General features: G+C 48.5%; 1 protein-coding gene across 1 annotated transcript; it reads left to right on the plus strand.

Annotated features, from left to right (window-relative positions):
- The first annotated feature begins 185 nt into the window (after nucleotides 1–185).
- On the plus strand, nucleotides 186–26,163 carry LOC136505745 (probable protein NAP1). Its single transcript, XM_066500892.1, has 24 exons — nucleotides 186–533; nucleotides 1,539–1,955; nucleotides 2,067–2,141; nucleotides 2,796–2,876; nucleotides 2,957–3,037; nucleotides 3,143–3,225; nucleotides 12,082–12,166; nucleotides 12,809–12,934; nucleotides 13,060–13,167; nucleotides 13,552–13,596; nucleotides 13,672–13,814; nucleotides 14,102–14,234; nucleotides 15,352–15,456; nucleotides 15,615–15,693; nucleotides 20,814–21,007; nucleotides 21,766–21,911; nucleotides 22,324–22,405; nucleotides 22,522–22,632; nucleotides 23,030–23,155; nucleotides 23,234–23,349; nucleotides 23,437–23,533; nucleotides 23,958–24,955; nucleotides 25,226–25,435; nucleotides 25,531–26,163. The coding sequence occupies exons 2-24, from the start codon at nucleotides 1,581–1,583 to the stop codon at nucleotides 26,006–26,008; spliced, it is 4,077 nt and encodes a 1,358-aa protein (XP_066356989.1). The 5' UTR covers nucleotides 186–533; nucleotides 1,539–1,580; the 3' UTR covers nucleotides 26,009–26,163.
- Nucleotides 26,164–26,429: the final 266 nt, after the last annotated feature.

Here is a 26,429-nt window from a genome sequence, read left to right on the forward strand (position 1 = left end):
TGGTGCCGGTCCTCGTCCTGGTTGCTGCTCTGTTGGTGCCGGATCGCGTCGACGCACGCTGGACGGACGGGCGGGCGGGCGGGCCGCCGTTGGTCGACGAACTCTCGGGTACAGCCGCCGTCCAGCGAAGCCTCTGTCGCCGACTCGCGGGCGGGCACTCCGCTCCGTCCGCTGCAGCAGCCAGCAGGGAGCCCCACCGGGCCGCGGGAAGAAGTGGGCCCCACCGCGCAGCGTCACGAGAGTGGGGCCGGGACGCCGTAATTGCGTAGGCGTAACGACGAATCCGGCACTCCGAACCACCGCATCCGTCCTCGTCTGCTCCGGTCGCCTTCCGTCGCCTACTCCCCTCCCACTCCCTCCCTCCCTCCCTCCCGTCACGTCGAGGCGACGGGGTCCGACCGAGAGGGACGCCTCGCCACCGCCGTCGCTGTCGCTCCCTCCCTCCCCGCGCAATGGCACCGACATCCCCACGCTGAGCGAGAGCGAGCCCCGGGGGGTCGACCTCCGAATCCGCGCTACCGTCCGTCCCGCAGGTGAGCTCGTCTCCTTGCTGCTGCTGCTTGCTCTCCGCCAGGCCCGGGGTGTGTGCCGATGCTCGTGTTCCCAAGCAATCCCCGCCGTGAAATGCCGCCGGGTTCCATGTCGATTTAGGCGCTTCAGCTTGCTCATCTGCTTTCAAGAGTACCCGTGTTCAGTTGCGAATTATCCTTCCTTCGATTCCGACCTCCTCGCTCCTCGGGTGCGCGGTGCGCTCCTGCGTGCATTCCCATTTCCAGCGCTGTTTGGCGTGCGTTCGCCGCTAGTGGGCTCCAGGGGGCGCCATTGCTGTTCCAAATTCGCAGTCGGCGCCGACGTGCGTGCGGCCGAGCGGTCCAGCAGCCGAGCCGCGCTAGCTGGCTGGACGGCGCGACCCCACGCCCGCGGCCAAGCCCAGGCCGAGCGGCGCCGTCCCGACGGCCTACTGACCCGCGGCCCAGATCCACACGGCGCACGGCGAGGACTCCTCACTCTGACTCTCTCCCTCAGATCCGACCGAACTGGAACCCGTACCAACGGCCAATGGGGAAGAGGAAGGAGACGACAGACCTTCATTCCAATGGTTGGTTGCTCCGGGCGGTGTCGGGAAGGGCTTAGTAGTGAATCACAGTATCAACCCCACTGGTGGGGAAAGGCAGCCGCTTCTGCTGAACATAAGGCAGCGTCAATGCCGCTAAAATTAGGGTGTTTACTTTGACACATGCGTAAAAGCATAGTGACCATAGGTTGTGTTTGCTGTTTCAAGCTCCCTACAGCGCTGTTCCTCTTCCATGCTTTATTTAATTCTAAACCACTTCATTTATCCATTAGGCTACTAGTGAGCATATTTCGATGGTAACCGATGGCATGCCTGTAGTTTTAAAATGTGATTTCATTGCCTGTTTTGTTCACCAGGGCGTGAAGTGGGCTGATGTAGGTTGACTATGTCGTTCGTTGCAATTTAACTTATGCGTATATTGGCAGTGTATGCTTTTCCTCAACTTATGTGTCTGTACTTGCAGTGCAGTTGAAGACGAGGCAGCTGTTCTCTACTTAAGGAAGAGATGGCCCATGTTTTGTTCAAAAGCAAAGACATGGATGGTGGCATGTCCCGATGGTCCGAGTATCTAAGTGTTGAAGAACCAATTCCTTCGGCATTGGCAACCTGGAGGAACATGGGTGTTGATGGGCCGCAAGGCTCGTCTGCCAGTGGCCACAAACATCTTCAGATGGAGCCGGTGGTTCAACTGTCAAAGGTCGCGGAAGGCTTGCTGGCCAAAATGTACCGGCTGAACAGCATCCTGGACTATCCAGATCCAAACACGCACACGTTCTCAGATTCATTTTGGAAAGCTGGTGTCTTTCCAAATTTCCCAAAAATTTGCATCACGCTGTCAAAAAAGTTTCCTGAGCATCCAAACAAGCTGCAGCTGGAACGGGCAAGGATTCAGTTTTCTTTAGCTGTTCACAGCTCTTCTGGCTCCCTTACTAGAATTCATTTAGTTTAATATGGTGGTGACTGGCGAGTCAATCACTCTGATGCTTTGCAGGTAGATAAGTTTGCTCTTGATGCTTTAAACGAGAATGCTGAAGGTTACATGCACAATCTTGAGCAGTGGATCCTGGTATGTGCCAACCATATAAAGAAATCTGAACCTTTAGGGCAAACCCCCTCTCTTTCTGTTAATGAAAAACGTGTTGCAATCCAAAACAATATGTGTATGGTACCACCCAAGTCTGTCCAAATTGTGGAAAATGGTTGCATTAGTTAACCTATGAGTTTTACTATATTCTGCTCTCAGTAACCGAGCATCTTTGTTGAACTGATATGACATAGAACCTCACCTGCTCTAATTCTGTGTGACTTATTGCACTGGCTCATTTTCCATTTGTCATTTCACCTGATACATTTTCCAAGCTTGGGTTCATCAGATATGGTATCCGTGAAGGCTGCACATGCTAGCATGGTCAGCCTTTTTTTTTTGTAGCATAAGTTTGCTGTCCCTAATTCTGCATGAGTATCGAGCTTACCATATGAACGAGAAAAAAAGCTGTACTTGCAATTTACGAAAGGCTTGTTAGAATATGTGCCAACAATTGGTACCTGTAGTTCGTAGCTTGAGTGATGCACTGCCCTGAACTAACCGTTGTCTTTCTATGCCATAAAAGTGTATTTAGAAATTACTGACTTATTAGTTTAGTTAATTACCTTCATTCCCATTGACGATGTTTTCCTTTCTCCTCATTTTGCTGATTTCCTTCCAATTTCATCCCATCAGTTGCTTCTTGATTTGCTGGCATTTCGTGAACAAGCTTTGCGACTTATTTTGGATTTGAGCAGCACGGTCATAACATTGCTGGTAAGAGATCTCTTGGTCTTGATTGAAATGGCATGCCGTTATTGTCTGCGTAATTGATTATGTTTGCATTATTTTCACAGCCACACCAGAACTCTTTAATTCTTCATGCTTTTATGGATCTGTTTTGTTCATTTGTCCGAGTGAATCTTTTCTCTGACAAGGTAACTATGCTCTTAATTTCATTATATTCGAAATATATTACTACTCTAAATAGTAGTTTTTCCTCTTTTACCAAAATAATGTCCTACCTGAACTTCTGTTTGCAGATGCCAAGAAAGATGATCCTCCAGGTTTACAACATCTTGCACGTAATGCTGAAGGGTGGTCGTGATTGTGAGTTTTATCACCGGTATGGTGTTACCTTTGGAAAATAAAAGTTGCTTCCACCTTTTAAAACCTTTTTTAATACTATGATTATATTGTTCATCGTAATTTGTGATTTCTATATGCCAGTTGCTGGTGTGTTATAAAATTGCATGAAAACAAATATAGATCATTCTTTATTAGTTAATCATGTGTGTTAATATTATTCTTGATTATTGCTAAAATGAAAATACAAATATGCGTGCATTGAAAACATAATTCAGAAATTGAAGGCCAACAGTCTGTAAGCCCGAGTATGCTGATTTTTAAGTATTGGCACTTATGTTATTGATAAATATAAATATATTTTCCCCTCGAACAATGCAGAAGAGCTACACGTTATTTCATTAAGAAGGAAACAGTACAATGGGAGAGGAAGAACCCCCTCCTGGGTACAAGGAAAAGAAAAAAAAAAGAACAAAGGGCACACAAAGTGTGGGTGGGTGGGGGGGGGGGGGGGGGGGGGACCTTACAGTAGCGCCCGTACTAGCAAGTAACATGACCACTAACCACTATGACCATCCTGAACAACACTAGATACAAATATAGTTATCTTAATCGCTCTTCTAAGAATTTTATATTTAAACACTATCATTCTTGCATGTTTTCAATGTATTATTGTTTATATCTGGAGTGGTACCGTACCACAGACTGTAGCCTGTGCATTTACTACTCTCTCGAGCCATAAAAAAAATGCCATTTCAGACAGGATTTAGCTAAACCTTATATAAAGTACAAACATCGATAACTTTTAATTGTTTAGTTTGGAAACATTTAAGTTATATGTGTAGAATCGTCCTGAAAAACACCTGCAGCATCTCATAAATCTGAAGGATTTTAAGGATATAGGGTGTTAGACCCTTGATCTTCGGCACGGAGTTATCCGATCAGTCACTAGTGTTGCCGAGCACACACTAGCGATGCCGACCATGAACTGTCGTTGGCTACCACACACTATGGTTAGAGGAAGAAGACGGGAGGGAGAACAGAGCACACACACAGCACAAGCACCAGCGTTGGCCGAAGCTCTGTAGAGGAGATGACAAACTGAACTCGCTCTCTTTACTGAGTTGCAGTGGCAAACTATATATACAATTCTACCCATCTAATTCTAGTACACAGGCATGTCAGGCTGTCATGTTGCTATAGTGACTAGATGTGACAGCAGGGCTGACTTTGGCGTCTGCCCCTGCTGTGGCTACAGAGCGGCAGGTGAGCTATTCTGCGCCTGCCCCTGCAGCTGCTATAGTGCAACAACATGGAGCCCTTTTCGGCGCCGCCTTCTCCTGCCGCACATTCACACAAGGGGAGCAACAGGTTACCAAACAATTCTTCCCCTAATCCTGCTGCTAACCCTTCAACCCCCTCCATGCCGATCATATTCTTCAGCTCCGTGAATCGAAGACGGCCGAGCGGCTTGGTGAGGACGTCTGCTAGTTGCCGACCAGTTTCGACGAACTCGATGCCAATTTGCCCTCCATCGATACAGTCCTTGAGGAAGTGGAACTTGATGTCGATGTGCTTGCTCCGGTCGTGGAGAACCGGATTCTTCGCGAGGGCGATGACGGGCTGGTTGTCCACCATCAATGCAGGTGGGTGAGCTTCCACACCGGTTAGCTCGCCCAGCAGCCGGCGCAGCCACACAACTTGGCACGCCGCTGTGGCCGCCGCCACGTACTCTGCCTCGCACGTGGACAGTGCCACCACCTTCTGCTTCAGCGACAGCCATGAGATAGGAGCTGACCCGAGGAAGACGAGCACGCCAGAGGTACTCCGCCGTTCGTTGATGTCTCTCGCCATGTCCGCATCGCTGAACACAGTGAGCTGTAGCCTACTTCCGCCGGTCTTGGGGAAAACGATCCCTTGATCCACCGTCCCTTTGACGTAGCGCAGTAGCCGTTTCACCGCAGCCCAGTGATCCTCTCGAGGATCCACCATGAAGCGGCTGACGTAGCCCACGGCGAACGCAATGTCTGGCCTCGTGTGGACTAGGTAGTGTAGACCGCCGACGATGCTCCGGAAGAGTGTTGCATCTACCTTCGCCGCGGTACTGGCCTTTGTCAGCTTCAGCCGCTCCATTGGAGTTACGCACGGCTTGCACTCAGTCATGCCGCTCTACTCCAACAGCTTCGAGGCGTACGCGTTCTGACTGAGCGTGAGCGTCTCCTTCCCTTGTCTCACCTCGATGCCGTGGTAGTAGGAGAGCGCGCCGAGATCGCTCATTCGAAAACGAGCCGCCATCTCGCGCTTGAAGCTGTCAATGTCCTCCGCACGCGCGTCGGTGACGATCAAGTCGTCCACATACACGCCGACGACGAGCTCCTCCTTCCCCCGTCGCCGCGTGTAGAGCGCGTGCTCGGTTGCGCACCTCGTGAACCCAAGCTCACCCAGCGTGGTGTCAAGCTTGTCGTTCCACGCTTGCGGGGCCTGCCACAGACCGTAGAGCGCCTTGCGCAGTCGGAGCACCCTGTGCTCCGCTCCCTTGACGGCAAAACCCAGAGGTTGCCTGACGAAGACCGTCTCCGTCAGCTCGCCGTTGAGGAAGGCCGATTTTACGTCCAAGTGATGAACGCGCCAGTCCTTTGCTGTTGCCAAAGCCAGTAGCAGTCGGACAGACTCCATGCGCGCTACCGGCGCAAAGACTTCCTCAAAGTCGATGCCCTCGCGCTAGACAAAGCCTCGGGCCACGAAGCGTGCCTTGTGCTTGACAATGGCGCCGTGCTCGTCCCGCTTGACCTTGTACACCCACTTCAGGCCAATCGGACGACATCCTGAAGGTGGATCGACGAGCTCCCAAGTCTCGTTTTCCTCGATCGCCTTCATCTCCTCCAGCATCACCCGTCGCCAATTTCCATCGCTCTCGGCTAGCGCGAACGTGGGTGGTTCCTCTACACTGACGAGAAACAGCTCTGAGTCATTGAGCAGTCGTCTTGCCATTCCTAAGGGCCCTGTGCCGCCGACGATGTCGTCCAGCCTATGGAACCGCACCTCCTCACCGTCGTGGAAGGCATCCACGAACTCAGTGATGTCACTTGGAGGTGAGGCGAACTCGATCGGCGTCGATGGAGTTCCCTGTTTCGCCGGAGTGCTCGGCACAGCACCTGGAGTGCTCGGCACCCCGGTTGCAGTGCTCGGCACTACTCCTGGACAGCTCGTCACTGCTCCTGCAGTGCTTGGCACTACTGTGGGAGTGCTCAGCCCCAGTCTTGGAGTAGTCGGCACCACTGCAAGACTTCTCGGCTCCGCTACGGGAGTGTTCGGCACCCGTCCTGGAGTGCTCGACACCACTGCAGGACCTCTCGTCTCCACTCCTTGAGTGCTCAGCACCCCTCCCGGAGTGCTCAACACCTCTTCCCCAGCGTCTCCACCACCGTAGATGACAGTGCTCGACGACGAAGGAGCTGGTGAAGCCGCCAGCTTCCCCCGTGCTCGGACTGTTCCAGTCCCAAGCTGCCTTTTCGTCGAACACGACGTCGCGCGAGACAAGCACCTTGTCTTCGCGTGGGTCGTAGAGCCGGTACGCCTTGGTACCTTCCGCGTAGCCCAGGAACACTATCGGTGTGCTCCTGTCCTCTAGCTTGGTGAGGACCGGCTTCGTCTTCCTGACGTGGCCGATGCAGCCGAATGTCCGGAGGAAGGACACGCTCGGCTTGCGCCCATACCAAGCATCGAACGACGTCTTGCCCTTCAGGGCCTTGGTGGGTGCGCGGTTGAGGATGAACACTGCCGTGGTCACCGCCTCACCCCAGAACCTGGCCGGCATGCCCTTGGCCTTCATCATGGATCGAGCCATGCCGACCACCGTCTGGTTCCGTCGCTCCACCACGCCATTTTGCTGTGGCGAGTACGGCGCGGTGTGGTGTCGCACCACACCCTGATCCGCGCGGTACGCAGCGAACTCCACCGAAGTGAATTCGCTGCCGCGATCAGTCCTCAGCACGCAGAGCTTCTTGCCGCTCCGCCTCTGCGGGCGTCTTGAATTTCTTGATCGCCGCTGCCGCCTCTTCGTTGCTCATCAGGAGTGGAACCACATGTAGCGACTGCAATCATCCACGAGCAGGAGGAAGTACCGCCGACCACCATTTGTGGCTGGCGTGATTGGCCCGCAGAGATCGCCGTGGACGAACTCGAGAGCGTCCATCGCGCGATACATGGCCGCCTTTGGGGACGGCAACCTCCTCTGCTTCCTGGCCAGGCAGCTGTCACACAGCTCGCCTCCGTGCTTGATGTGGGGCTGTCCTCGGACCATCTTCTCCAGCCGACCAAGCGCGTCGAAGCTGAGATGACCGAACCAGGCATGCCACAGCCACGGCTCCTCGGTGTGCCGTGCTGCCAGGCACACTGACTGCTCTACCTTCAAGTCAAGCAGGTACAGCCGGTTTCGGGACCTCTTCACTTTGGCAAGAAGGCGTTGTTCTCGGTCCCTGATCATGAGGACGCCGTCCTTGATCAGTACCTCGCTACCGCGCTCATCTTTTTTTTTCTCGAAAAACGCAGGAGATCTGCGTCTCATTGTATTAAGAAGAAAAGAGGGTATAAGAACCCAGACTTACAAACACCCTAAACATAACACACACACGACACAAGCTACAGCAGCCAAGGCACAAACGCAGCTTGGCTGGTTGAAGTTGACCTGCAGAGATCCCAGGAACTAATCACCTGGGAGATGGGCGGTCAAGAGGGAGAGCCCTCGAGCCCCTGCACTGGTCCACAACCGACGTTCTTCACTGGCCATTACAACAGCCCCAACCACACTTGGAGCTGCTCCATCAAAGACACAACGATTGCGATGTTTCCAAAGAGTCCAGGCCCCCAAAATAATTAGGGAATTAACTCCTTGCCTCACCATATCTGAAGTAGCATTATTAGCTCTCTCCCACCAGTCCATGAAGGAATTATCAGTAGGTTGGGGAGATAAAGCCTGGAGACCGACCTGCCGAAGCAAAATGAACCAAAATTCCCTGGCGAATACACATTCCACAAGGAGATGGCTGATTGATTCCTCTGCGTGATCACACAGCGGACAATAATCTGGGTGAGGCATTCCACGTCGTGCAAGGCGGTCAGATGTCCAACACTTGTTGTGGGCCACTATCCACATGAAGAACCGACATTTTGGTGGCGCCCAAGTCTTCTAAATTCTTTCCCATGGTTCAAAGAGATTAGCTCCCAAGAACAAACCCTCATATGCCGCCTTAGCCGAATATTGGCCATTAAATGAAAGCTTCCAGACATGTTTGTCCTCCTGTCCAGGTTGCAAAACAATGCCTGAAAGGGTATCACATAACTGAAACACATCAATTATCAGTCCAACAGTAATAGCCCCTTGAATGTCTGCTATCCAAGCCCGGTTATTAAGTGCCTCCTTGACTGTACGATGTTTGATCTTTCTTTTAGAAACGACAGCCAACAGTCGAGGAGCCAAATCTGCGATGCACTGACCATGCAGCCACCTGTCAGTCCAAAACAGGGTGTGCTCGCCATTACCAACTTCGGTGATAACAGCCATAGCAAAGAAGGCCTTCACCTAGTCAGGGACCTGAATAGGGAGATGCGCCCAGGGGCGGTTTGGCTCTGTTTTCTGCAACCACAACCATCTCATTCTCAATGCCCAACCAAGCGTTTTTAAATCTGAAATACCCAACCCTCCAAGTTCAGTTGGGCGGCAAACCTTCACCCAAGCTACAAGACAATGTCCTCCCCTTGCTTCCTTGCGGCCACGCCAAAGAAAACCACGCCTTATTTTGTCAATTGCCTTGATAGCCCAAGTTGGAAGATCTGATGCCATAACAATATATACCATCATACCAGTAAGCACATATTGAACCTGAATCCTCCTTCCTGCCCTTGTCATCAACTCCGCCTTCCAACCCGGCAACTGATCAACAATGCGGTCAACAATGGGTTGCACTTGACTTTTGCTTAGCTTTTTCAAGGACAGAGGCAAACCTAGATATTTGCAAGGGAACTCAGCAAGGGGACAGGGCAGCAAATTTTGAATGGTTGTCAACTCCAAGTCGCCACATCTAATTGGGAGAACACTGCTCTTTTGAAGATTAGTGTTCAGGCTTGAGGCTTCACCAAAAATTTTGAGGATATCCATTGTTACAGAAATGTTGCTAGCCACTGGACGGAGGAAGAGCACCACATCATCCGCATATAAAGAAATTCGGTGCTGCATATTTCCAGCCGAGAGAGGCTGTAGAAGACCTTCCCTTGCAGCTTGGTCAATCAAGTGCCCCAAAACATCTATGACCAAGATGAAGAGCATGGGAGAAAGGGGGTCACCTTGCCGCAGCCCTCGTCGATGGGAAATATATTTTCCAGGAATCCCATTCAATAAAACTTGAGTGCTTGAGGAGGATAACAGCCCGCAAATTATATCTCTCCAGATTTGCCCAAAGCCCAGGTGCTGTAGGACCTCCAAGAGGAAGGGCCAGGAAACTGAATCAAATGCCTTAGAAATATCCAATTTGAGAAGTATGCGGGGCTGCTTTTGTTGATGAAGATATCTGGCTATTTGTTGTACCAACATGAAATTATCCTGTATGAAACGACCTTTTATGAACGCACTTTGATTTGGTGACACCATTTGCTGGAGATGATCAGCAAGCCGATTGGCCAACAACTTAGTGATAAGTTTAGCTGGCCAATGCTGATGATGCTTGAATGCAGCTGCGGGATGTAATATACATCCGTTAGCGCGCGGTGCTCGCCGTTCTGGCACCCGAAGATGATGGTGCCGCGCCCTTGGATCGCCACCCGTGAACCGTCACCGAACTTCACCGTGCCGGTCATGTCGTCATCGATCTCGGAGAAGGCTTCCTTGGAGCTCGTCATGTGGTTGCTGGCGCCGGAGTCCAGGCACCACCGCTGCTCCTGCTCGCCTCCCATACGTCCGAGGTGGACTTGGGCGCGCGGTTCGTTGAGGTTGACCGCCTTCAGGACCTTCCCATGCCCTTCCACCGCCATCACCTCTCCCTTCTCCTCGGCGTCAACGTCGTGCAGTGCACAGAACGTCGCCATCAGGATAGTGGCCCCATCATCATCATCAGCCTGCGCCAGATGAGCTTCAGCCTTCTTCTCCTGCTTGCGATTTGGGCACTCCCTTGCCCAATGGTCCGTCTTCCCGCAGCGCTGGCAGGTGTTGGGGTCGACCCGCTTCTTCTCCGAAGAAGCCTTGCCGCGGCGCTTGCCATCGCCACTGTGGCTGGAGGAGGCTACCTTGGAGTTCCTCCGGGCTGACCACTACTATGTCAGCAGCAGCTTGCCGCTATCCTTCGTTGCTGTGGCCTGCTCCATGCGCTCGTCCACCGTCTGCAGATGGCCTGTCACATCCTAAGTGGTGAGGGTGGACAAGTCCAGCATCGTCTCTATGGAGAGAGCGATCTGGATGTATTTCGCCGGCACGGAGTGGAGGTACTTAGAGACCGCCTCTTCTTCGTCGATGGTGATGCCAGGCGGAGGGAGAAGTCCTCCACCGATTCACCATCCTTGAACTTGAGGTTGGCGTACTCCTGCTTCAGAAGCTGGGCCGTCGCCTTTTTTGTGCGGTCGGAACCGACGCGCATCGCCGCAATAGCCTCCCACGCCTCCTTGGCAGTGCTCTTCGCCCCCAACGGTTCCCTGTACTCCGCTGGTACAGCAGCGAGGATAGTCTCCAACGTTGACATGTCGTCTTCTTCGTTTTCGGTGCCCTCGTCAATAGTATTCCAGAGCCGTCGGGGTCTGAGCTTGACCTTCATGGTCACCGACCACTCGCCATAGTTGGTGCGAGTCAGCGTCGGCCAACTGGTGCTGCTGATCTCTCGCACCGTGCACACAACGACCTCCTGTCGTGGCTGGGCAGCCAGCCACAACAGCGCTGCTGCTGTCGCCCGTCTCAAAACCGTACGTCATCGCCAGCGGTTAGTGCGGCGACGGCGCTTGTACGGCTCTGATACCACTTGTTAGTCCCTTGATCTCCGGCGCGGAGTTATCCGACCAGTCACTAGTGTTGCCGAGCACACACTAGCGATGCCGACCATGAACTGTCGTTGGCTACCACACACTATGGTTAGAGGAAGAAGGCGGGAGGGAGAACAGAGCACACACATAACACAAGCACCAGCGTTGTCCGGAGCTCTGCAGAGAAGATGGCAAACTGAACTCGCTTTTTTTACTGAGTTGTAGTGGCAAACTATATATATAACTCTACCCATCTAATCCTAGTACACAGGCATGTCAGGCTGCCATGCTGCTATAGTGACTAGATGTGACAGCAGAGCTGACTTTGGCGTCTGCCCTCGCTGTGGCTACAGAGCGGCAGGTGAGCCAGTTGACGCCTGCCCCTGCAGCTGCTACAGTGCAACAATAGGGAGCCCTTTTCAACACCGCCTTCCCCTGCTGCGCATTCACACAAGGGGAGCAGCAGGTTACCTAACATAGGGCCTGTTTGTTTGGGCTTCCTGGAAGCTTTTGGACCTCAGCTTTTGAACCTTTCAAAAGCCAAAAAACTCCCGGAAGCCAAAAGCCAGAAGCTCATTATAGTGAGCTTTTGGGCTTTTGGCTTATGGGAGCTGTTTGGCTTTTGGAAAGTCCAAAAGCTAGTAGTCTAAAAGTGCCCAAAAGCTCAAACAAACAGGGCCACAATCTAGAAGAAATTAGTGGTCAAAGGTGTGCATCGAAGGCCATGCAAAGTCAAATATCAAGTATTTTTGACCGGAGGGACTATTTAACTGCATCCCTGTGATATTCTTTTTGTGTCATGAATGGTTTATTGTTACCTTATCAATTATTTTTTTGTTATATCCAGTCTACTCTATAGATTCTTCTTCGCTGACTATTGTTTATCTATACACAGATTGGTTCAATTTGTGGACTCTTATGATCCACCTATCAAGGGGTTGCATGAAGATCTTAATTTTGTGAGCCCAAGAATTGGAGAGGTGGTACTCATGTCATTCTTCATTGCAGTAGTAATAACTACTTAATTAGGAATCAAGCTTCATATGCTATTTGAGTGTTCAAATCCTAAATGTGTTACATGCTAGGCTACTTCCTCCCATCATTCAGTACTATGATCATGAAATAGGCTGCAGAAAAAGCTTCTTAGGGTCAGTTTTGCATACTTGCATTAGCATTGAGTATATTTGGAGGGCTAATTATTTTTCTTACAGTCTGTTGCTTGAATAGTTTTGTGATTTTTTCCATTTGTTTTACTTGTCGTTCTTATTGCCAAGCTTTTTTCCTTCTGTATCCGATACCTTATCTCTGCTGTTATATTTATTACTAATATAAAAGATGGGATTCAAGTATGTTCTATGGATTTTGTGAGCACTTGATGTGGCATTGAGAATCTTGTGTAGCGGAGATTGTCTACACATCTTTATTCACAGGGTGTATGATATTAAGATCAATGCTTTGTGCTATGAATTTATAAATTTAAATACAATGTCGATAAGCAGTTAAACACTTTTGAAAAGCACATCTGCACATGCATGTTGTTACTACCTTTACAGCATCTGACTTAGATTTTCCATCTAAATTGTTTTTTTTTGGTGCTTTGACTGTAATGTTTTGTTCCTCAGGTCCTGGAAGCTGTTGGCCCAATTATCTTTCTTTCAACTGATACAAAAAAGTTAAGGAACGAAGGTTTCCTCAGTCCATTTCATCCACGTTATCCAGACATCCTAACAAACTCCGCCCATCCAATGGTTAGTACTTTCACTGTTAGAGATGATAAATCATGAGAGCATAAATGTCTGTTCATTATTATGCCAACACCATGATAAAGATGTATTATAATTTAGAGATTTAACGTGATTTTGTTTCCTTCCAGAGGGCCCAAGACTTGGCTAATGTTACATCATACCGTGAGTGGGTTCTTCTAGGATATCTTGTTTGTCCTGATGAACTACTTAGGGTGACCAGTATAGATGTTGCCATGGTATGCCCTATGTCTTTTTTTGTTAGTTTCGTATTCTCTTTTCCTGAATAGTTAAGAGTTTATGGTGTATATAATGGTTTTAATGAACACTTTACACTTACATCCACCAACATAGCGGCACATACATCTTGTTTTCTCACTCCATTTTATCATAAGAAGTCTTATGTTGGTATCTGGTAAGTCTCTGTTTGGCTGCTATGGTAGTTTTTTAAAAGCATTTGTTTATTTTTAATTTTAGATGGATTTGGTTGTAAGCATCTTTCATGTATCAGTTACAAGAAACTTTACTAGAATTAGTAAAAATTCACCAAACTAGATTCCTCAGTGCAACCAGCATGTCATTTGTGATTTGGCCTTGATTTGTTTCTTCTTGGTCACTTTCAGGTTGTTCTGAAAGAAAACTTAATACTTCCTCTGTTCAGAGATGAGGTAAAATTCAAGACAATGTGGTAGCATGATTAATTCTTTGGTGTCACTATTCTAATTTGGTCTTTCATTGTGTAGTACATCTTACTTCATGAAAATTATCAACTTTATGTTCTTCCAAAAGTTCTAGAATCAAAGAGAATGGCTAAATCTGGCCGAACTAAGCAGAAGGAAGCTGATCTGGAGTACAATGTTGCAAAGCAGGTTGAGAGAATGTTAACGTATGTCCTGCTCAGCCTTTTCATCTATACTTTTCCCTATGCTCCAAAATACCTTGTAGTGTGAATTTGAAGTCTTTCTGCATATTCACTTTTTTGGATTTGCCAGCTAGTTCAGATAGCCTATTCTTTGTTGGTTCTTTTGACTTTTAACTTCATAATTTGGGAACTATTTTACCTAGCATTTTTCCCTTCTGGTGTCATTACTTTTTTTTATTGGACTTTTTGATTTTATCTACTCGGTGTCATTCTTCAGATGTTTGTTAATGTTTTGCGTTAACTCTCTACAGGGAAGTGCATGAGCAAGCACTAGTGTCATGTGATGCTATGCATCGTGAAAGGAGAATTCTTCTTAAGCAGGAAATTGGAAGGATGGTTTTATTTTTCACAGATCAACCTAGCCTCCTAGCACCTAATATTCAGGTTCAGTGCCAAGTATCACATTTCGTTAACTACTAATCTATTACCTTTTCTTGATTGTTGTAAATGAGACCTCAAAGTTGATGCATTAGATTTGTCTCTTTAATGATGCTTGAGCTTCTGATGGACGCAAAATGTTTATAATTTATAATGTAACAAAAAACTTAATGATTAAGGACAGTGTTATTAAGGCACCGCTTAAGCGCCAAAGTGCTGCACGCATGACGCCCACAGCAGACGACTCGCCTTAGATTCGTATTGTGTCCACAAGGCGTCCAAAAAACGTCGCTTTGGCATCCAAATTGTGCCAAATTGCTCGTGGCAAGCGCTATACGGGTGATCTGGGCAGGAAAAAGCGAGAGAAATGGCGGGAAAAATCGAGAGAGTGCGCGGTAGAAATAGAGGGCACGAGAGGGAGGGAGGCCGCGTGCTCTTCCCCCTCAAGAATGGCAGCGGCTGTCTGATCTGAGAGCGCTGAGCAGTGAGGGAGGGGAAGCAGAGGGGCGGAGGGAAGCAGAGCAGCGCATCTGGGAAGAGGCGGAACGGCAGGGAGGGAGGGAGCTAAGTGTAAGGCAGTACACTGTTTTCCTTTCCTTAAATTCTTAAGGCGTCGCCTCGCCTCACACTTTAGTCGCTTAAGGGTAAGGCAGTAGTCAGTCACCACGCCTCACCTTACCGCCTTGATAACCATGATAAAAGATGTACCCTACCGTACATTTCTACCAGTTATTCTGTGGTGTCGGACATATTAGACTTTTCTTTTTTTCCGTTTACACTTGTAAACAATTCAACTTCTATGTAAGGCAACTTATCTGTATATAATATCTTTTTTAGGGGAAAACAGTAGTATATTGCGCTATATATTTGTATTATGAATAGTCGAAATAAAGGGTAATTCACAAGAAAGAGAAAATAAATGCAGAAGTGATTAATTTGGATTACTAGCTACTGATGGATTTCCAGAGAATATTTCTCTGTGCACTAAGGATGACCTTGGTAGATTCCATGAGACTTGAGTAGGCTCTATATACTTTCAAAGATCTTCATGATTTCATACCGAGGGAAGCAAGATCATGTTTTTCCACAATTGATGTACACATAATGTCTGTACATTGTGCAGATGGTCTTTTCTGCTCTTGCTTTGTCTCAATGCGAGGTGATTTGGTACTTCCAACATGTGGGGGTTGCAGCATCAAAATCTACTCGAGTGAAAACTGTTGACATTGTGAGTTACTCTGATGTTATGTTTTCCTTGGATTCAATAAATCGTTGTTCCAGTATTCTATTGCTTTCTAAAAGCAGAGGTTTCTTCTCATCTCAAAAAATAAAATAAAAAAATAAATCGTTGTTCCCTTCCATACTAATTGCTAACTGAACTTTCAGGATGCAACAGACCCAACTATTGGCTTCTTACTAGATGGAATAGGCAAACTTTGTTGCCTGGTTCGTAAATACATAGCAGGTTCTTCCAAACCTGTTGCCTTATTTGAGTGTTCCTTTCAATATTTTTCCTTGTCTAGCCCTAGCTGTGCCTTATAGGGTAGTCATTGCGAGTAAAATACCTTTTAGGGTTAAGCCTAGTGCTAATACCCCAATGTATCTACTTTTACCTATTTACTATTCACTATCTAGGCTAGTTACTATTCACTATCTAGGCTAGTTACTATTCACTGTCAAGTAGTTTTCAGATGCCTTAGCATCCAAGCTAGCATCTGCTTTATGCAGTAGAATGTGCTGTAGTAGTTGAGACCTTGTATCCCAAGTTTGCTACTTCTATTAATACAAAGAAGCGGCCTATGGCCAAGTTGCCCTCTGGCAGATCAAATTCCACTTGTCTAGTTTGTTACCTGTCCAACAATTGGTATCTAGAGCCTAGGTTTGGTTAGAGCAGAGGAGAGCCATGTCCACCTCCAGCGAGCGCGCTCTGCGTGCAGCCGCCAATGCCGGCAACGCCGGCGGAGGGGCGGTGTTCAACCCTGACGCCGATCGCGCTCAGCGCCTGGCCGCGGTAGAGGCCACAGCCACGTAGGTGATCGAGGTGGCCAGGCAGGCAGCGGTAGCAGCCAGCCGCCGCGCTACGCGCGGAGATGGAGCGGCAGCCCAGAGGATCGTAGAGCTCGACCGTGTCCGCCGCGTCACGCTGCAGCGATTGTGCAAGGACTGGGAGAACCTCTTCTTCTGTCCCGGTGAGCAAATCGAGGACTTCGCCCTTCGTCTCTCCGAACGGAAGCAGCAGATGGTTCGCCATGGTGACACGGACCTCACGGAGGAGCGGGCGGTGGAGAAGCTGCTTCGAGCTGTGCCGAAGAAGCACGCCCAGCTGAGGATCGCAATCCAGACCCTCCTCGACTTCCAGGACCTCACCATCAAGGAGGTCACCGGGAGGCTGAAGACGGTGGACGACCTCGAGGAAGAACCTCCCACCGAGCCGATCACCGTTGGCGGAAGCTGATGTACACTGAGGAGTAGTGGCTCGCTCGGCAGAAGGAGAAGAAGAGTGGAGACGGCTTCGGCTCATCCAGTTCGTCCAAGGAGCATCGCTGGTGTCCCCGCGGCGGCAAGAAGCAAAAGCCAAAGGGTGAGCGTGGCGACCGTGGTGGCGGCGGGCAAGGTGAGAAGGCTGGAGTCACCGGCGACGAACGCAAGGCGAACTGCGACGACACCTGCCTCAACTGCCATTCGCGTCGGCCACTGGGCGAAGGTTGCCCCCAGCCTCGACGCGAGCGTGGCGGTGCAGCGCACTGTCGCGGAGGTGGATGACGACGAGGCGGCTCTCTTCCTCGCCCACGGCTTCCTTGAGTTGGATGCGGAGAACATCTTCTGCTCCAAGGCCGAGGCTAGGCTCGACGTCGAGGATCCACGAGCCTGTGTGTTCCTCAACACCAGCTCCGGCGAGGACAAGCTGGATGGATGGTACCTCGTTAGCGGCGCCACCCACCATATGACTGTCCGTCGCGAGCTCTTCTCCGACCTCGACACCTCTGTTTGCGGCTCGGTGCGGTTTGACGATGCGTCAAGGGTGGAGATCCAGGGAGTCTGCTCGATCGTGTTCCAAGGGAAGACCGACGAGCACCGCATCCTGCACGGCGTCTACTACATACCGCCGCTGCGCAACTCCATCATGAGTCTTGGCCAGCTTGATGAAGGCGGGTCCAAGGTGGAGATCGACAAAGGCGTGCTCCGCATTTGGGATCGCCGCGGGCGCCTCTTTGTCAAGGTGCGCCGCGGACCAGCCGCCTCTATGTCCTCCATCTTGAGACGGCGCAACCGCTTTGCCTCGCCGCGAGGAAGGACGATGAAGCTTGGCGCTGGCACGAGCGGTTCGGACACCTCCACTTCGAGGCGCTTCACAAGCTTGGCAAGGAGGCCATGGTGCGCGGGATGCTGGTGATCAAGCACGTCGAGCAGCTCTGCGACACCTGCGTCACGACGAAGCAGCACCGACGCTCATTGCCTCAGCAAGCCGCGTACCGCGCGCAGGAGCAGCTGGAGCTGGATCACGGCGACCTCTGTGGACCCGTGACGCCAGCGACTCCAGGAGGGCGGCGCTACTTCCTGCTGATGGTGGACGACGCGTCCCGCTTCACGTGGGCCGTCCTGCTGCCGTCTAAGGATGCTGCCGCGAACGTCGTCAAGCGTATCTTGGCCGCGATGGAGGAGAGCGGCCACGAGCTCTGGGTGCTGCGCACCGACAACGGCGGCGAGTTCACCGTCGCGGAGTTCGCTGACTACTACGCCGGAGAGGGCATCCAGTGCCACTTCGGCTACGTCGCCTACACCAAGGAGTTGAACCATCTCCGCAAGCTCGATGACCGTGGCAAGCTCGGCGTCTTCATCGGGTACGTAGAAGGAGCAAAGGCGTATCACATCCTGGACCCGGTGACGCAGCGCGTGAAGGTCCCCACGACGTCGTCTTCGACGAGGGGCGCGGCTGGGACTGCTCCACTCCGGACGTCGGCAGCTCGGCCTCGGCGGCGAGTGACTTCACCGTCGAGTACTGGTGGCCTGAAGGACCAGGGGGAGCACAGAGTGCTTTGGCGGCGGCGGCTGGAACTACATCGCCAGTGCCATCGCCGTCAGCACCACGCTCGCCGTCACCAAGTCCGGGGGAGCCCGAAGGGACATCGGCAGCTGCGGCTACTCCTCCAGCACCCCAATCGGCTTCGCCAACACCACCACCTCCATCCCCGCTGCCCCTACTCCTTCACCTACCTCACCGGCAGGCAGCAGCAGTGACCGGTGATCAAGTGGAGTTCACCACTCCTCTGGAGGATGATGAATAGTGACTCGATGCCTACTACGACGACGAACCGCTACGCTACCGCACGATGACCAACATCATCGGCGATCACCCTCCACCTCCACCGCCGCAGCGTCTCTTCGCCGAGCTGCACCTATCGCACGCGGCGAGCCTGCCAATTTTGTCGAGGCAAAGGATGATCCGGCATGGCAGGCGGCGATGGAGCAAGAGATCAAGGCCGTGGAGCAGAATCGCACCTGGGAGTTGGTGCCGCTGCCCACTGGCCACCACCCCATCACCCTGAAATGGGTGTTCAAGCTCAAGAAAGACGAGCTGGGTGCGGTGTCAAACACAAGGCCAGACTGGTGGCGCGCGGCTTCGTGCAGCAAGAGGGGATCGACTTCGACGAGTTCGCTCCTGTGGCGCGCATGGAATTAGTCAGAGTCCTCGCGCTGGTGGCTCAAGAAGGCTGGTGCGTCCACCACATGGATGTGAAATCCGCTTTCCTCAACGGCGACCTCAAGGAAGAGGTGTACGTGCAGCCGCCGCCTAGCTTCGCCGTCGCTGGAGAAGAAGGAAAGGTCTATCGCCTCCGCAAGGCTCTCTATGGCCTGCGGCAGGCACTGCGCGCCCTGGAACGCAAAGCTGGACGCCACGCTCAAGGACATGGTCTTCCAGCAGAGCGCTCATGAGGCGGTGATGTACCGGTGGGGCAGTGGGCGCTCTGTCCTGCTCGTCGGCGTCTACGTCGACGATCTCATCATCACCAGCGCGGAGGAACGTGAAGTGGAGGCGTTCAAGGCATAGATGAAGATCTTCGACATGAGTGACCTCGGCCTCCTCAGCTTCTACCTCGGCGTCGAAGTGTGCCAAGATGCCAATGGCATCATCGTCCGCCAGACACACTACGCCAAACGCATTCTGGAGCTCGGCGGAATGGCTGGCTGCAACCCAGCCCACACTCCAATGGAGGAACGGCTGAGGCTTAGCAGGCACAGCACGGCGGACGAAGTCGACCCCACGCATTACTGGCGCCTCATCGTCAGTCTGCGCTATCTGGTGCACACTCGCCTAGTCCTTGGCATTCGCCGTCGGGTTCGTCAGCCGGTTCATGGAGCGGCCTACGATGGAGCATCAACAGGCTGTCAAGCGCATCCTCCGCTATGTCGCTGGCACCCTCGACTTCGGTCTGCACTTCACCAAGGTGCCTGGCACCGCACGCTTCGTCAGCTACCGCGACAGCGACCTCGCCGGCGACATTGACACGAGCAAGAGCACGAGTGGAACGATGTTCTTCCTCGGCAATTGCTTGGTCAGCTGGCAATCTATCAAGCAGAAGGTGGTGGCACTTTCAAGTTGCGAAGCTGAGTACATTGCCACCTCTACTGCTGCAACACAGGCCCTGTGGCTGTCAAGGCTGCTAGCAGAGCTTCTCGGCAGGCATGTCGAGGTGGTTGAGCTAAAGGTGGACAGCAAGTCAGCCCTCGCTCTGGCCAAGAACCCAGTCTTCCATGAAAGGAGCAAGCATATCAGGATCAAGTACCACTTCATCCGAAGCTGTCTGGAAGATGGAAGCATCAAGGCCGAACACATTCCAACCACTGATCAGCTTGCAGACATTCTCACTAAGTCCCTGGGCAAGGCCAAGTTTGAGGAGATGAGGGAGAGGATTGGTCTGAAGCAGATCGGCCCCAAAGTTGAGCACAAGCCTAAGGGGGAGAAATTAGGGTTAAGCCTAGTGCTAATACCCCAATGTATCTAGTTTTACCTATTTACTATTCACTATCTAGGCTAGTTACTATTCACTGTCTAGTAGTTTTCAGATGCCTTAACATCAAAGCTAGCATCTGCTTTATGCAGTAGAATATGCTGTAGTAGTTGAGACCTTGTATCCCAAGTTTGCTACTTCTATTAATACAAAGAAACGGCCTATGGCCAAGCTGCCCTCTAGCAGATCAAATTCCACTTGTGTAGTTTGTTACCTGTCCAACAACCTTATTACTGATGTTGAGGTCAGAACAAGTGAACAAGTTTGTAGCTGGCATGCCCATTCTGGGCTAGTTAATGTTTGCTTAGTTCATGTTGCAAGCACTATCTTAGAATATAGCGTATCAGATTCAACTGGTAGGATTATATTCATTAATATGAGTTAAGGAAAGTTTTCATTTATGCCTTAAGAAGATTATGATTTTTCAGTGCTGAATTTGTATACTGATGCACATCTCTTTATTTTTGGGCAAATACAATATTATACAAACAAACAAAAAAACTTAAGTTTGTCCTAAAATAGCAGTGTCGAAAAATTTCCATTTTTACCAAATGATACCTTTTCCTCTTTGCAGCAATAAAAGGTTATGCGTTATCATATTTGTCATCCAGTGCTGGAAGAATACGGTTCTTACTTGGTACTCCAGGAATGGTTGCTCTTGACCTAGACGCGACACTGAAGGGCCTTTTTCAGCAAGTCCTCCATTGTCTGGAGAACATTCCAAAACCTCAGGGGGAAAGTGTTCCTGCCATTACCGCTGACTTGACTGTAAGTTAACAACCTTTTTTTTTTTTTGCGAAGAGACTGTAAGTTAACAACCTAATATCATATACAGATTTACTCAATGACCTATGAAGATAGACCTAATTTTCCTACAACTTCTGCACACTTGTTGTTAATACGATTTTCTATGCCCATTAATGGGTAGATTGATGCAAAGGTTTTCTTGTTGATCCACACAACATTATACAGTTTCAGTTGAAATTTGTTATTATGCATAATATCCAGCACTCACACTTTCCCTCTCAAAACTGTTTCATTTGAGCAGTAGCACATGTTTTAAGTCTACATGTAGATAACTACAGTTCTAATATTTATCAATTCTAGATTGTAAGGTAGTTTTGAATACTTTTCAATGGTGTTGTTGAAAAATTAACTTCTAGATATTGATGATAATATATTTGCTTTACCACCAGAGCTATTTTTTGTTGATAAAAAGTGCTCACTTTGCTTCTCCTCAAACTCATTATCTATGAATTGTGCTTTATTGAACGTTACCTCACCTCTTTTCTATGTGTTGACAATTTTATGATTTTAAATCATGTTGAAGGTTGTTAATGTAAACACCATATTCTATTGCTTGTTGAAACCTGAAAGCTTCACACCTTGGTTGTAGTTTTCTTTTACATTGCCGATTGCATTAGCCAGTGAAAAGTATGTTACCAATTGTATATCTAATTCTATATGCTTAGTCTTCCATTTAATTTTACCTTTTGAACTTTTCAAACCTGATATTGATGCTGCAGGATTTGCGTAAGCACTGGCTCTCCATTTTGATGATAGTCACATCTTCACGATCCTCGATAAACATTAAGCACTTGGAGAAGGCTACTGTGTCTACGGGGAAGGAGGGTTTGGTGTCAGAAGGCAATGCTGCATATAATTGGTCAAGGTGATTGGAAAGATCTGCTTTAATTTGAGTTAGCTAGAGGATGGTAATTCCCCATTATGCGTCTTTGCTGTGGTTAGTGTGGTATTGAGTTAACTCCTCCAGCTTCTGTAAGGTGCTTAACATAATTGGCCCCACATAAATAAGTAATCCTACTTCATGCTCCTATAATTACACCTTGTTTTATACCATCTTCATGCCGTTTAACTGCATATCCATTATCCCTATATTTTACACTCTACAAATTTAGTTGGTAAAGTAGAATAATTAAAGTAGTTGTTTATCGTGTGCATCCAACTGCATAGTTCTTGTTCTCTGTCATCTGCATCGTCCATCCATTTAATTTTACCTTTTGGCAAGAATTTGTATCAAAATTCTTTAAGAATCATTTGAATCTCACTAACATGTTCTGCAGATGTGTGGATGAACTTGAGAGCCAACTCTCCAAACATGGAAGCCTTAAAAAACTCTACTTTTATCATCAGCATCTTACCACAGTAAGTTTATATTTTTGTTTATATTGCTGTGTGATTCGCATAGTCCTTTAAATCTTTTCTAAGTTACTAGACTTTTATGCTGATATTAAGTTCTTTTGTGTTGCTGGGACCTACAGGTCTTCAGAAATACAATGTTTGGCCCGGAAGGTCGTCCACAGCATTGTTGTGCTTGGCTTGGAGCAGCTTGCAGTTTTCCAGAATGTGCTTCTGCAATTATTCCTGAAGAGGTGTATATTTGAATTCACTATATGATTTCAGTTTGAGCATTATTTTAATGCTTACAGCATCCTGAAGATGTTGCAACATGGCTAGCTTTGAGGATTAGTAAAATATTATAAGGCGACACAACAACAAAAACAACAACAACAACAACAACAACAACAAAGCCTGGCAAGATGGACATTTGCTATGCTTGATCTGTTGAGCAAGAAGCAAGCCAGCCGCCTATGCCTTGGGATGTGAAGGCTTTGAACTGCCATTGACATAATAATCCTATATGCTCCAACTCTTATTATGGCATAACAATATGTTCCCAATGTTACTGAGATTCCTCCTCTACAGGGTTGCATTTCTCTTCCGTGTTTGGCATATTATTTAGTGGATCTTTCTTTGTTTAAAATGTAGGTTAACAAAATTGGCAGAGATTCTATCTCTTATGTGGAGTCCCTTATTGAGTCAATCATGGGTGGATTGGAAGGTTTGATAAATATTCTAGATTCAGAAGGTGGATTTGGCTCATTAGAGATGCAGGTAGATAATTTCTGAGTTGATATCTATTTTTGGCTTATAGGTTATATCTTTTAAGTCTCACTTCTAAAATCTTGCCAGCTTTCCCCAGAGCAAGCAGCTCTTCGCTTAAATAACACAACAAGTGCAAAAGGTGTTTCAAGCTTGTTAACTCCAGGACATGAGAGCTATCCTGATAATAGTTCATCAATTAAGATGTCAGTCAATTTGTTACTTTACACCACTGTTTAAATATTGTCATCATTGTATTGACTCCAGTATAATTATGTATGCCTCAAAAACAGGCTGGAAGCTGCTATGCAAAGGCTGACAAGTTTGTGTTCTGTTCTAAATGACATGGAGCCTATTTGTGTTCTCAACCATGTTTTTGTTCTACGCGAGGTATGTACAATTTATGTTCACTGGGAGGAAGTAAATACGCATGTTTGGGAACCTTACAACATGTTAGGTTTTTAGGATAACATAATAATATGCCATAATAAGATGATTGGTGGTTCATGTCTATTGAGCTGGTGGATAATATCCTTATTTTTCATGTTAAGGTAATAACAAAAGGGATCTAAAAAGAATGATGCAAGGAATTTTGTATTTGCAAAAGGAAATTACTGCTTATGTTGTTTATTCCTTAAACTGGCTTGCATATCCTTGTTTGACTTACACTTCTTTAGATAAAGGAAGCTTTTATTGAAATCAAGACAATTACATTGAGTTTTTTGACTTATCTTTTAGATAAAGGAAGCTTTTATTGAAATCAAGACAATTACATTGAGTTGTTTGACTTATCTAGATTCTGTTAATTTCACAGTACATGAGAGACTGCATCGTAGGAAATTTCAGGAGAAGATTTCATAGTATGATTAGAACTGAGAACTGCATTCAGCGGCCATCAATCGTAGAATCTCTTCTAAGAAGACATCTGGGCATCATCCATCTAGCAGAGCAGCATATTAGTATGGACCTTACTGAAGGCATACGTGAAGTGCTGCTAGCAGAGAGTTATACTGGTCCATTTCCCAATCTGCAAATGTTTGAGACTCCAGTGGGGACACAAGGAGGGGGATCTGCTGTTGAGATGATATGCAACTGGTATATTGAGAATGTAGTAAAGGATGCTTCTCGCATTGGAGTTGCTTTTGATGCAATCCAAAATTGCTTCAGGAGCTCACAACCTATTGGTGGTGGATGTTTAGCTGAAGCATTTACAGATAAAAGAGAACTTAAATCACTTGTTCGCCTTTTTGGTGGCTATGGAATAGATAAAATGGATAAGATGCTACAGGAGCATACATCTGCGCTTTTAAATTGTATTGATTCTGCATTGAGGTCAAATCGTGATGCCTTAGAGGGCCTAGCTGGAAGTGTAAATTCTGGCGATAGGTTTGAAAGGGATGCGAATCTGAAGCAAATTATTGATCTTGAAACATTGGCTGACCTCTGTATTCAAGCAGGGCAGGCAATTACTTTCCGTCGGCTGTTGGTTGAGGCTGTTGGAGCAGTCCTTGAAGAGAAAGTACCTCTCATATATTCTCTGCTCAAAGGATTGGCCTTGCAGTTGCCAGACGAGGTACCTGATAAAAATGAGATAATTAGATTGAGAAAGGTTGCAAGCAGTGTTGGTGTTGGTGACAAACATGATGCTGAGTGGGTACACTCAATTCTGGCAGAAGCTGGTGCAGCTAATGATAATTCTTGGATCCTACTTCCATACCTTTGTGCTGCATTTATGGTGTCCAACATTTGGAATGGTGCTGTTTATGATGTCAGTATAGGTGGATTCAATAACAATTTGCACTGCCTAGCAAGGTAAGGACTTGTTTCCTATAATAATGTTTGACTGGTGCAAGTCTATGTTTGATGTCAACCTCTTACCTTTGATTGTAGATATTCTCATGAGACTTGTCTCTCGCTATTATATTGACCATTGATTTCCTAAAAGCCTTTCCTAGTGTTCTCATTCTATATTATAGATACTTTTATTTGAAAGTTTCTATTACACAGTTGATGGATAAAAAGGATACTATTAGGAATAAGGTACAGGTGACTGAATCTAATCCACCTCTTGTATTTGTGCAGGTGTGTAAGTGCTGTGGTTGGGGGAATCGAATACACCAGGGTTGAAAGGGAGCAGCGAATAAATTCTCTTTCAAATGGGCATACAGATGAGCTGCAAGAGGCTGAGTTACCAAGCCGTGTCTCAGCAGAAGCAAATATTAAATCTTCTATGCAGATCTACATCAAATTGTCTGCAGGGATCGTCCTGGATTCATGGAACGACAATAGCAGGTACTGGATTGACCTGGTGCACACTGCATTTTTTGGATTTTGGTCGGCAAGGTTTTATAGTTTGTTTGCTGGCTTTTACATGACACTAAATGCAGGCCGCACATTGTTCCGAAGCTGATATTCCTGGATCAACTCTGCGAGCTGTCCCCCTACCTCCCAAGGAGCACCTTAGAAGTTCACATACCATACACCATCCTGCGCTCAATATACCACCAGCTATACGGAGCCTCACTGATGGCCTCGGAACCGATGGAGCAATCCCCAAGGCAGTCGCCTCTGATTTCTCTAGCGCACGCGTCCCCATCCGCAAGGCAAAATCGACCGGAGACAACTCCCAGGTCTCACACCTTCGAGCCAAGCTACTACAGCTCGTCGGGGTCCCAGCACGATGATGGCTACGATGCGGATAGGAGGACCGGACAGCTGCGGAGCATGAGGCGCTCCGGACCTCTCGACTTCAGTGCGAGCAGGAAGGTGAAATTCGTCGAGGGCTCAAGCTCCGGGAGCAGCCATGGGGCTGGGTCGCTGCAGAGATTCGCAATGTCGAGATCTGGCCCTCTATCATACAAATAGGACCGTGCAGTTGCTGCAACATGAAGTGAGCACCAGCATTAGACTGCTGACAATCAGGCGTAAGTGAATACAATTGCGTGTACTTTTTACATATCAATTTTACACTCACTCAATCACTGCATTTCTGAAATATACTGTACATTTTAGTAATGAAAGAGTCCTAATCCAAATTGTTCACCCCAAGCGAGTCACGCGATTCAGGACATCAGGGTCACGTTCGCAACGTGACCCTATTCCCTCGCACCTTCGCCCAAATGATCTTGTATGAGTCAAGTACTCTCGAATGCGGAGGTGTCCAGGACCTTCGCATCCTCTTTCCGGATTCGCCCCGTGCCTTCTTCGCTCCGCCTGATCAAGTCCGTGCACCTGTAAACACACGAAAACAATTATCCCATACCTTCGCTGGTGACCAGATGAGGGT

The sequence above is a fragment of the Miscanthus floridulus genome, chromosome 14 (assembly GCF_019320115.1).
Source record: "Miscanthus floridulus cultivar M001 chromosome 14, ASM1932011v1, whole genome shotgun sequence".
Classification (NCBI taxonomy): Eukaryota; Viridiplantae; Streptophyta; class Magnoliopsida; order Poales; family Poaceae; genus Miscanthus; species Miscanthus floridulus.

Coding starts and splice junctions, on each gene's coding strand:
- LOC136505745 (XM_066500892.1), top strand. CDS start 1,581: ATGGCCCATGTTTTGTTCAAAAGCAAAGACATGGATGGTGGCATGTCC. Junction 1,956..2,066: donor ACAAGCTGCAGCTGGAACGG/GCAAGGATTCAG, acceptor GATGCTTTGCAG/GTAGATAAGTTTGCTCTTGA. Junction 2,877..2,956: donor GCACGGTCATAACATTGCTG/GTAAGAGATCTC, acceptor TTATTTTCACAG/CCACACCAGAACTCTTTAAT.